This window comes from Palaemon carinicauda, chromosome 2, assembly GCF_036898095.1.
Source record: "Palaemon carinicauda isolate YSFRI2023 chromosome 2, ASM3689809v2, whole genome shotgun sequence".
Classification (NCBI taxonomy): Eukaryota; Metazoa; Arthropoda; class Malacostraca; order Decapoda; family Palaemonidae; genus Palaemon; species Palaemon carinicauda.
Genome location: NC_090726.1, coordinates 202097817 through 202110042, shown reverse-complemented (window position 1 = coordinate 202110042; position 12226 = coordinate 202097817). Strand labels below are relative to the sequence as shown.

The 12226-nt window shown below is 41.3% G+C and overlaps 1 protein-coding gene across 2 annotated transcripts in view; it reads left to right on the top strand.

The window, feature by feature from the left end:
- LOC137629651 (huntingtin-interacting protein 1-related protein-like) overlaps positions 1-12226 on the top strand; it is a 76727-nt gene that overhangs the window by 22959 nt on the left and 41542 nt on the right. Inside the window, exon 6 of one of the 2 annotated variants that reach the window (XM_068361185.1) lies at positions 1341-1370. The exons of the other annotated variant lie outside the window; for it this stretch is intronic. Coding sequence (XP_068217286.1) covers positions 1341-1370 — 30 coding nt within the window. The remainder of the gene's footprint in view (positions 1-1340; positions 1371-12226) is intronic. 2 annotated transcript variants of the gene reach the window in all.

Here is a 12226-nt window from a genome sequence, read left to right as displayed (position 1 = left end):
TCCGGGACCGAATTGTCCGGGACTGAATTGTCCGGGACCAAATTGTCCGGGACCGAATTGTCCGGACACCGTAGGAAGTATAGGAACGTAGCATTAATTAGTATACCTGGATAGGTATAATGTCAGATATGAACACTAGAATTCTTTTTGGTGTAGGGTATTGCCAAAGTAAAGTGAAAACAAGATGTTTTTGTTTTAATTTACTGTATATTGAACAACCTGGTTTCCCATTTAGTTAATTTGCTGACGATTTTAATTAAACCAGTGTGATATTGTAAAGGTTGACTCAATAAAAGGACGAAATCATGGCTTCCCGTTTATTGTTGGAAGGTGGGGGCTGTCGGTCCGCTCAACAATATGAACGTTCGAAGCACAACAGCGGGTACACTGAAAACAAAAGAAGTGCAATCAAGGGGATAACCTAATTATAAATAAAGGATTAGATCACATATATCATAACAGATATGATTGTATCAGCGTGTTTGACTAATATGTTTATAAAACTCTTGTGTTTATTGAAGTACTTGACTTAATAATAATTGCCTTATTTCTAACAGTTTCTTTTCTTGGGTTAGGGCTCAGCTGTGCATTTTATGCATTCATATTTTAACTGTAGTATATGTGGTGCGTGTGTTTCCATTTCATGAGAACTGAGAGTGTTCACTTGCCATGATGCTCACAAATAGCAATTATTCTTGTGTTAGGAAAAACAATGAAATTATGGGATAACAAAATGAATGCCTGCTTTCAAGTGTTATCCATTTATTTTACTTTATAAGGAACATGGTACCATAACATTGATTATTTAAAAAAAGTAGACTACTACTTAGATGTAGGAAATAGCCCAGTTTATAACTAGACCAATTGAGTTATGGGACTTAAGGATATTGGTTGAACAGAAAGGAATGGACATCTTGTTTCGTGTTGATTCACGGATATGGTTTTTTTTTTTCTGCCAAAGAATTTGCTATGATGTTTAGCTGTTTTCAATAACTATGGCGCTTGAATAATATTCTTGACAAGGGTTTGTGATTATCATTTTAGTTCATCATAAAGAACCTTTTGAATTTGTTTTTCAAGATCTCATGTTGTGATGACTGGAACAAAATGCTGGTCAAGTTTTATTGAAAGTGAGTTCATGATTTATAAGAGAATTATTTTCATTGTGTCATGTGGACACCTAGTTTTGGTATTTTCCCTTCAGACTCTTTAAAACAAGTTCAGTGCCATGTTCCTTAAATATCAAGTGTCATTCGGGTTTCCGTTACTTTTGCCTTTTTTGTCAGTTTATTATTCAGTTTCTGATTAATGCTTTTTAACTCACAAACATATCTTTTCAGTTCCGAGACATTATAATCCCTCAATTAAGTGTAAGTTTTGTTAATTTGCGTATTAGCCACATGTGATTGAAGATCAGTTCTTATGCACTACTGTACTGTGTATTATTTTAGCTTTTATCGTTTGTGTCGTAAGTAATTTAGCAATGCAGTGTTTACAGCTTTACTCACTTGTGTGTTGACAAGTTTGCACTTGGTTTTAAGTTTAGTATAATACACCTGATTTCCAATGCTTTTGCACTGAGTTTTTAATTTTTTTTTTTTGTCATTGCAAACCCATCACTTTTATGGAGCTCACATTTGTGGTCTTTAAAATTTCCAGACAGACTAAAGTCTTTTAATGGTTGTGGTGGCCCATTGGAAATCTCCCTGCTGGGCAATTTGCCGTAACTGGTGTTGGAGTCCCGCTCAAGCTTGATAGTTTCTTGTAGTGTCTGCAACCTCGCCATTGCCTAGTCCTCCCTGGCCCTATCTTGGATGGAGAGGGGTCTTCTGATCTTATGTATATATGGTCAGTCTCTAGGACATTGTACTGCTAACCAAGGCAATGTCATTGTCACTTGCCTCTGCTATTCATGAGAGACCTTTGAAAACCTATAAAACCTTTTGTCTTACGGACAGAGGAGGAGAAGTAGCCCTCTGTACTATTGCTATCGCATGAAGTGTCCATCGATTACCTGCATCACTTTGATGTATGTGGTTGTTGACGAGAGCTGAGCAGCTTTACCCAAACATTTCTCATTGCTGAAGTGATGAGAGCATGTTATTGGGTTTTCATTCTACTTATATCATAATCTCAATCTCATTTTATTCTTTTCATTGTTATTTCATTTTTCTGAGAGAGTAATCTGTAAGTACCTGTGCTGTGTCTCGACAGGTACTTTTTGGGACCCAACAAACTTTAGTAGTTCACTGATTATTGGTTAATTCTTACTCGTGTAACACTTAGAGTTAGACGTATGTTTCTTACTAGCCAGTCATTGTCTAGAATAGCTTTTCACAGAACCTAGAAGAGTCAGTCATCCTGACTATCATCCTAGTTTGTTAGACAAAACTTGCTGTCTGTTAAATTCCTTATCCTTGATCTTGATATTAATCATTAGCACCTTTGTTCAGTTAGCTCTTTGTGCATGTTAAATAAGGGATTTTGACGAAGGAAAAATCTATTTCGACACGAGGAACCTGTGTCGCTTCGTGAAATGCTCCTTAAAGCACCATTTCAAAGGTATAAATACTGCTAAATACACCAGAGAAAAAAGTTGCACGGAATGCCAGGAATATATCCAGCTCGCTCACCCCTAAAGGGTGTTGGTATTAAAACTGGGGCGAGTGATACCACTACCAGAGATCCCTTTCCAATCAGACTTCTCCCTCCTCAAAATCCCCCATTACTACCATTTGCATTCAGATCCTCCCAGAATGTACTATCCACTAGGTAGCAGTATGTATGCCGTTAGTTCTAACAGTCTTGCTTTCTCCATTATACTGCTGAATACTATACAGTATTCTGGAAGTTTTATTCCAGCTGTGACCAGATTGTGGAATGATTTTCCCAATCTGGTAGTTGAATCGATGGTACTTTTAGAAGTTCAAACTTGTTGCAAAGGCAGTTTTGCTAAACAGATCAACATGTTTCCTCATATAGTTTACATATGACTGATCTATTTAGTGTTACTCATTTTAATACTGTATATTTTAATTTTTTTTTTTTTATCTTTCATATATAGGGTTAGGAACGAAGTGGTGAGGGTGAGAACGGGTGTAAGAAATGAGTTGGCGGCTAGAGTGGATATGAATGTGTTGAGGTGGTTTGGCCATGTTGAGAGAATGGAAAGTGGCTGTCTGCTAAAGGTGATGAATGCAAGAGTTGATGGGAGAAGTACAAGAGGAAGGCCAAGGTTTGGGTGGATGGATGGGGTGAAGAAAGCTCTGGGTGATAGGAGGATAGATGTGAGAGAGGCAAGAGAGCGTGCTAGAAATAGGAATGAATGGCGTGCGATTGTGACGCAGTTCCGGTAGGCCCTGCTGCTTCCTCCGGTGCCTTAGATGACCGCGGAGGTAGCAGCTGTAGGGGACTCAGCAGTATGAAGCTTCATCTGTGGTGGAAAATGTGGGAGGTTGGGCTGTGGCACCCTAGCAGTACCAGCTGAACTCGGCTGAGTCCCTGGTTAGGCTGGAGGAACGTAGAGAGTAGAAGTCCCCTTTTTTGTTTTGTTTCTTGTTGATGTCGGCTACCCCCCAAAATTGGGGGAAGTGCCTTGGTATATGGATGGATGGATCTTTCATATATAGTTATATTTGTTACAGTACATCTTGATTTCCACTCTGAACTAGACTTCTTTCTCTGTTGGAGCCCTTGGGCTTGTAGCATTCTGCATTTCTAAGATTGTAATTTTCCCAATTATAGTTATATTACTAATAACAATCAAAGACCACAAATGTTGACTGTATATGAGGAATGGGTTTGAATTGAAATTATTCATTTTGTTTCATAAAAGTTTTTATTTTCAAGTTTGAATTTTTTTTTTATGTTATTTCTCTTGCATTTGGTAATCAATTGAAGCAAATTTATTTTGGTTCATATCTATCCATGTAGATGGCTGGATTTTAGTCATCTAAGGTAATTAGTACACATTCTCTTCCTGATTTCTTTAGTGGTTGTGAATTAAAATTTGGACAGTTTTGAATTTGCTCTTTGGTAACTCACAAAGTGGTAAGAATTATTTTGTCTTTAGTAAATGTATAGTACTAATCAGTTACTTGTCTGTAGAGTTTCTTTTGTGGGTATATACTGTAGACTAATTTTTCAGTTTCCGATACTCTAGAACAGTGGTTCCCAAACTAGCGGGCGCGCCCCACTAGGGGGGCATGAGGACGATACAAGGGGGGCGTGAAGTCATCTGCTCAAAATTACTTTTTTAATAGAATAATAAAATCATTAAAAGAACAAATATCTGTCATTACATACATGCATCCATATCACTAAATTGGACCAGAAATTGTGCCTTAGTCTCATAAGTATTTCCAAATATTATATGCCATGTTTTCAAATTATCTATTCTTAAAATTGCAACTCAATTTTGCCAATTTGCTAATGTTCAAACTTTTTTTCGCTCACTTTGAACCAAATGTTTCGTTTTTAGTTACTGGAATGTACTATTATTTGTTTGAGTGGCTTTCATTATTAATATATAATACAAACAGAAATCTGTTTTCCTGTACAATGCTAAGAAATAAATGTAAGAATCATTTCATATAAAAAAAAAAAAGAGAGGAGTGGGGCGTACGGGTCTACTGGAAGCAAAAAGGGGGCGTCAGCCAAGATAGTTTGGGAACCACTGCTCTAGAAAGTCTTTGAGTTGCTCAAGTAATTTAAGATGACTATTAATTCTGTTATATGTTTATACTGCAGTTATAGGTATTGTTTGTGATTTAATAACTAATTATTTTCAGTTATTGTCTGTGTTAAAGGGTTTATTTAGAGTTTTTAAGTTTGTGCATCCATTTCTCTTAGTAAGTTCCATTATTATTATTATTATTATTATTATTATTATTATTATTAATAATAGCTATGCTACAACCCTAGTTGGAAAAGCAAGGGCTCCAACTGGGTAAAATATCCCAGTGAGGAAAAGAAATAAGGAAATAAACAATGTAAGAAGTAATGAACAATTCAAGTAAAATATTTTAAAAACATTAACATCAAAATAGATTTTTCAATATTAAACTTAGCCGGTGATTATATAAGCTGCAACTCTGTTGCTCGACAGAAAACTCTACGTTCAAAATACGCCAGCGATCGCTATGCAGGTAGGGGGTGTACATCAACAGCGCCATCTGTCTAGCAGGTACTCAGTACTCAATGTAAACACAGAACCAATTTTCTCTCTGTCGGGCTACCGGCAAGACCTACTAATACGCTGTTACTAACTGGATTTGTTTTCACAACTATTTGGTGAAGTACACTATTCTAGTTTTGAGCTTTCGCTATGCAGGTGTTTTATCTTCATCTCAAAACTTGAACTCGTTTTGGATAGATTTAATTAGGGTGACAAAGAGAATATGGACTCTCTTTCACTTTTAAATGGCCGACCCTTCCCTTAGACGGAAGTGTGTTTAGGTTTTTAGTAATTTTGCTTAACACGTTATAGATCTATATATTTTATATCTCTCCGCCTTTATTAGGCCTCTTCGATTAACTTTCCATTTATTATAAACATATAAAGATAATTTTTATGTTTTGTTTATATGCGACCTTTCCTGATAGTAGGCGGTCCTAACTTGGAACCGAAGTTAATCAACGTTGAGCCCGTTTTATCGTATTTAGCCTTTAAAGAATTTAAAACTTTTTAAATTTAATGTTTTATGAAAGAATTTCTTTGATAGTCTTCGTACTGTTTTCAAAGATGAACTAACGTTTACTTTTTTAGACTACGCAGTTGTTGACGTTCAGGACGTTCAACATGCGCTCTATCGTTACGATAGAGAGAGAGTGTATCACGGTTTCACTTTGCAGTAAGAGTAAAATGATTCTGACGTTTTGTTCATTCTTTCTTAGCTTTAATGTTTTAAATTCTAAATTAAAGGAACTTTTTATTGGAAAACCTTTCAGTTTTTTTCCTTTAGTCAAATAACATGTTTTTTTGACGATATATAATTGGGCTCTTCTCTTAGGTGCGAAATCAAGAGAGAAAGAGAGAGAGAGATAGAGACGGAGGGAGAGAGAGGAGAGAAAACGTTCCGTTCAAGCGGGTAACGTTGTTCTCGTGTTACTCTCGTCCCTAGTCGCTGTACGGGGAAGAAGGTAAAACGTTTCTAGGGTTTTATTCTTGTCCCCAGGCTATGTGCGGTGAGAGATTGTAAACGTAGTTTATTTGAACTAGTGTTTAGTCTCTTTCCCAGCCACTGAATTTTTATCTTTATATATATTTTCTGTTTTTTGCTAGTATTAATGAGCTGCATTATACGACTGATTTCGCAATTACTACCTTTTAATGAGGGTAGAATTGCGTGTTTCAGGTAGAAATCAGTAAAAGTTTCGATTTCAGTGAAATAAGTGCAAAACAGAAAATCGAAGTGATAAAGTGATATGCGCAAAGTGTTACAGTGTTGCGTCCGAGGGTTCGTCTGTTCGTGCCTGTCGTTCACCTAGTCCGGGACCTCTTGCAAGCTCCCAAGCCCAGGGGAGAAGTAATGTCGAACGACTTATGGGTTCGTCAGGCCTTGATCAACGAACAGACGTTTCCCTCCGTGGTTTCGGGCGTATCTACCCAAGATCGCCCCACCCACACAAAGACGAGAGAGCCCATTTATTTCTCGTCTGCGGAAGAGGTTTCTCGTAAGAAACCATGGACCAAGGTCTCGCAGCTTATTAAGCGCAAGTCGGTCCCTTCCGCGCAAGTCCAACGGCCCAGTTGTAGCCACTGGGTCAGTTCGGACTCGCTGCAGTCTTCCGACGACTGCTCACCTCCTAAGAGAGGCAAAGCGGTACCGCATCAGGCAGTCACACCGTCTGTTGCCGCACCTGCTCCTGTAGACCCTAAGTGGTCTTTGCTGCAGACCATGCAGTCTCAGTTAACGTCATTGATGCGGGACTTTCGTGCGGAGAAGGTTGACACTGCACCAACCTCTAGCCTACAACCAACCACGGTTGTGCGTCCTGTGGACGCTGAGGCAACCTTCTGCCGCACTCCAGCTGAGAGAGTCCCGCCACCCATGCGTTCCAGTGTACCCTGCCAGCCGCATGTTGACGTTCAGTAACGCACGGAACCTTCCGTTGACGTTCGCGAGGTACAACAACAGTCTAAGTTGTTTTGTTTTGACGCGGTGCGTCAACCTCCGCATTCTAGAGTTGTTTTGACTGCTCAGTATAGACAGTCAAAGCAGTCTCGAGTGAACACTGTATGTCCTCACGCACCTGTTGTGGTTGACAGTTCAGTTGTTGACAGTTCACAGACTGTCAAGCAGTTACATGACGTTGCCTTCTGGTCTGCTACTAATGCACCAGTGAGAGACTCACTGAGGTAACCTAGCTTTTATCGGACAAGGTTCCTGTAGATGAGAAAGTGCTGTTCTCCCTCCTACTGATATTCCCTTGAGGACTCTGTCATTTGGAGAGGAGCCTTAAGCTGCTTAGCCTCCTTTGGACTTTAATTAAATCATGATGATTTGTTAAGGATCTTCGTCCGGATCTTGTAACTGCTGCTCCTCGTTCGCCTAAACGTCAGAACTTACACTAGGCCTAGCTACTTCGAAGCCGTTGTTTTTAAGCTAGTGCTCTCTCGCTCTCCTAGAGAGCGTTACGTTGGCTAGGCGACTGGTTTTTGCACCAGGAGGAGTTTTAGGGATACAGCCTTTGATTTCCCTTCTTTTAAACTGGCTTATAGAGCGAGAGTCTGATAGGACACGAGAGAAGTTCTCGGCTTGGGAGTTCATGCCTCTGCCCAGATAGACTTCTCAATACTGGTAGACTCACCCTGGCGCCTAGCCAGGAGACGCTCCAAGTTGTTTACAGGTCAACTTCTCAACTTTTGTCAAGCCTTTGAAGTTTTGCTGTACTATTATGTCACACATAACAAGGCTTTCAGGGATGGTAAATGGTTCCGCCTCAGTCGCTAACCCCGTCTGTTGCCACACCTGCTCCCGTAGACCCTAAATGGGCTTTGCTGCAAGACATGCAGTCCAAGCTTGCGTCCTTGATAGAGGACTTAAATGCCGAGAAGAACCTTCTGGCCAACAACCTTCCAACCGGTTGGTTGTGCGCCCTGTTGACGCTGAGGTAACCTACTCGCGTCTGCCAGTTGAGGTGGTTCCTCCTTCTGGCCAACAGCCTTCCAACCGGTCGGTTGTGCGCCCTGTTGACGCTGAGGTAACCTACTCGCGTCTGCCAGTTGAGGTGGTTCCTCCACCGATGCGACCCAGTGTGGGTTGCCAGTCGCACGTTGACGTTAAGCGACGCTCGGAGGTGGTTGTTGACGTTCAGGACGTTCAACAACCAGCAGAGGTGACTTGTTGTGACGCAGTGCGTCAACCTCAGCAACCCGGTAGGGTGTTGACTGCACAACCCAGACAGTCTAGACAGTTTCGGGTTGACGCTGTACTTCCTCGCGCACCCATGGTTGTTGACAGTTCACAGACTGTGCAGCAGTTCCATGATGTTGCGTCCGGCTCCGTCACGCATCCACCAGTGCGACCGGATTCAGCGAGTCAGACGTTGCCCACTCCGTTGCCGTTTCCTCATCAGTTTCGGATGAGGAACCCTCTGATGAGGACGTTGCTGAACAAGACGATCAGCCCCCAGCCCTGCTATCCATCCAGAAGATGCTGAAGAAGGAACGCTGCCCAGTCAGGCTGTGGATGAGTCTGGTAGGGACACTGTCATCCGTGGATCAATTTGTGTCACTAGGAAGACTACACCTCCGTCCTCTTCTATACCATCTAGCTTTTCACTGGAAAAAGGACAAGACGCTAGAAGCGGTCTCGATCCCGGTTTCCGGAAAGATAAAGTCTTGTCTGACTTGGTGAAAGGACTATATCAACCTTAGAGAGGGTCTTCCCCTGACTGTTCAGACTCCCAACCACGTTCTCTTCTCGGACGCATCGGACGTAGGCTGGGGTGCGACATTAGACGGTCGGGAATGCTCGGGATTATGGAACTCGAGTCAAAGGACAATGCATTTCAACTGCAAGGAGCTACTGGCAGTAAGTCTGACCTGGAAAAGCTTCAGGTCTCTCCTTCAAGGCAAAGTGGTGGAGGTGAACTCGGACAACACCACGGCTTTGGCGTACATCTCCAAGCAAGGAGGGACCTACTCTCTGACATTGTACGAGATCGCAAGGGACCTCCTCACCTGGTCAAAAGGTCTAGACATATCACTAGTAACGAGGTTCATCCAAGGCAACTTGAATGTCATGGCAGATTGTCTCAGTCGGAAGGGACAAATAATTCCAACAGAATGGACCCTCCACAAGGATGTATGCAAGAGACTTTGGGCCACCTGGGGCCAGCCAACCATAGATCTCTTCGCAACCTCGATGACCAAGAGGCTCCCAATATTTTGCTCACCAATCCCGGACCCAGCAGCAGTTCATATAGATGCCTTTCTACTAGATTGGTCACATCTAGATCTATATGCATTCCCTCCGTTCAAGATTGTCAACAAGGTACTGCAGAAGTTCGCCTCTCACGAAGGGACAAGGTTGACGCTAGTTGCTTCCCTCTGGCCCGCGAGAGAATGGTTCACCGAGGTACTTCGATGGCTAGTAGACGTTCCCAGAACACTTCCCCTAAGGGTGGACCTTCTACGTCAGCCACGCGTAAAGAAGGTACACCAAGGCCTCCACGCTCTTCGTCTGACTGCCTTCAGACTATCGAAAGACTCTCGAGAGCTAGAGGCTTTTCGAAGGAGGCAGCCAGAGCGATTGCTAGAGCAAGGAGAACATCCACCCTTAGAGTCTACCAATCGAAGTGGGAAATCTTCCGAAACTGGTGCAAGTCAGTATCCGTATCCTCGACCAGTACCTCTGTAACTCAAATAGCTGACTTCCTCTTATATCTGAGGAAAGAACGATCTCTTTCAGCTCCCACTATCAAGGGTTACAGAAGCATGTTGGCATCAGTCTTCCGTCACAGAGGCTTAGATCTTTCCAACAATAAAGATCTACAGGACCTCCTTAAGTCTTTTGAGACCACGAAGGAGCGTCGTTTGGTTACACCTGGTTGGAATTTAGACGTGGTACTAAGATTCCTTATGTCAGACAGGTTCGAACCGCTACAATCAGCCTCCCTGAAAGATCTCACCTTAAAGACTCTTTTCCTGGTATGCTTAGCCACAGCTAAAAGAGTCAGTGAGATTCATGCCTTCAGCAAGAACATCGGATTCTCATCCGAAACGGCTACATGTTTTACAACTTGGTTTTCTAGCCAAACACGAGCTGCCTTCTCGGCCTTGGCCAATATCGTTCGATATTCCAAACTTATCGTATGGTTGGAAATGAACTAGAAAGAGTCTTATGTCCTCTAAGAGCTCTTAAGTTCTATTTAAAAACCTTTACGAGGCCCGTCTGAAGCTTTATGGTGTTCAGTTAAGAAACCATCTTTGCCTATGTCAAAGAATGCTTTATCCTATTTTATCAGACTGTTAATACGAGAAGCTCATTCCCATCTGAATGAGGAAGACCAAGCTTTGCTGAAGGTAAGGACACACGAAGTTAGAGCTGTCGCAACTTCCGTGGCCTTTAAACAAAATAGATCTCTGCAAAGTATAATCGACGCAACCTATTGGAAAAGCAAGTCAGTGTTCGCGTCTTTTTATCTTAAGAATGTCCAGTCTCTTTACGAGAACTGCTACACTCTGGGACCATTCGTAGCAACGAGTGCAGTAGTGGGTGAGGGCTCAACCACTACAATTCCCTAATTCCATAACCTTTTTAGTCTTTCTCTTGAAATGTTTTATTATTGTTTTTGGGTTGTCCGGAAGGCTAAGAAGCCTTTCGCATCCTACTTGATTTGGCGGGTGGTCAAAGTCATTTCTTGAGAAGCGCCTAGATTAGAGGTTTTGATGAGGTCCTGTTGTATGGGTTGCAACCCTTGATACTTCAGATCCTAGGGGTCGCTCAGCATCCTAAGAGGATCGCGAGGCTCCGTAAGGAAGACGTACTTAAAAAGGCAGAGTAATTGTTCAAGTCGACTTCCTTACCAGGTACTTATTTAATTTATGTTTGTTATTTTGAATAACTGCTAAAATGAAATACAAAATACTTACCTCATAATAATGTAAACAAGTAATGCTGGTCTCTACCCACCCCCCTGGGTGTGAATCAGCTTATATAAGACCCAGAGGACCGAGGAGAAAATTGGTTCTGTGTTTACATTGAGTACTGAGTACCTGCTAGACAGATGGCGCTGTTGATGTACACCCCCTACCTGCATAGCGATCGCTGGCGTATTTTGAACGTAGAGTTTTCTGTCGAGCAACAGAGTTGCAGCTTATATAATCACCGGGTAAGTATATTCAAAAATTTATTTTATTAATAAAAATAACATATTTCATATATAATCTATAAAAAAAGACATTGCAGCCTGTTCAACATAGAAACATTTACGGCAAGTATGAACTTTGGAAGTTCTACTGATTCAATTACCCAATTAGGAAGATCATTCCACAACTTGGTCACAGCTGGAATAAAACTTCTAGGATTTAGATTAGATTTCCAAGGAAACCCCCCCCTCCATCCCTTACACACTGCTGTTTTGGGGTTCCATTATTGAGGGAAGATCAAGCAAGTGAATTATTTTAAGTGATAACTAAGTGTTTCTGGGAAAAGTTTGTTAGAAAGAATAGGATTTTAAATACATTAACCCGAGTCGCCTCAGGGCGAGTATCCATCCGCCACGGAGGGACCCACTATAGAAAACAGAGATAGGGGAAACTACACAAAATTCTGGTCGGTTGGGAGGAGAATCCCAGATACTCCTAAGAAAGTAGTTCGAGGTAAGCACTATTAGTAAAAATACAAGTTACTTAAAATTTGTGATTTCATATCAACCTGAGGTGAAATTGTAAATATATACTGTACTGTTTCTAGACTAACCTGTCCTGACATGAACCCTAGGCTAACTACTAATATTTTGCCTAGTGGTTCTAAATGACCTTGACTCTTAGCAAGTTTCGAGTAGGAAACCATGTGAACCTCAGGTGAGGTTCATAGAAATAATTGCAAAATCAAATTTTGAATGAAGGAATTGATCAACATGTTTTCCTAAAGGAAACATTTTATATGCGAATAGCTTTATATGAATGTTTTAAAGGTTCCCTTCTATGAAAATTATACTATATTGGAGTCTTCATTTATTTGATTGTTAACTTTTTTTAAGAGAAAATCTCATG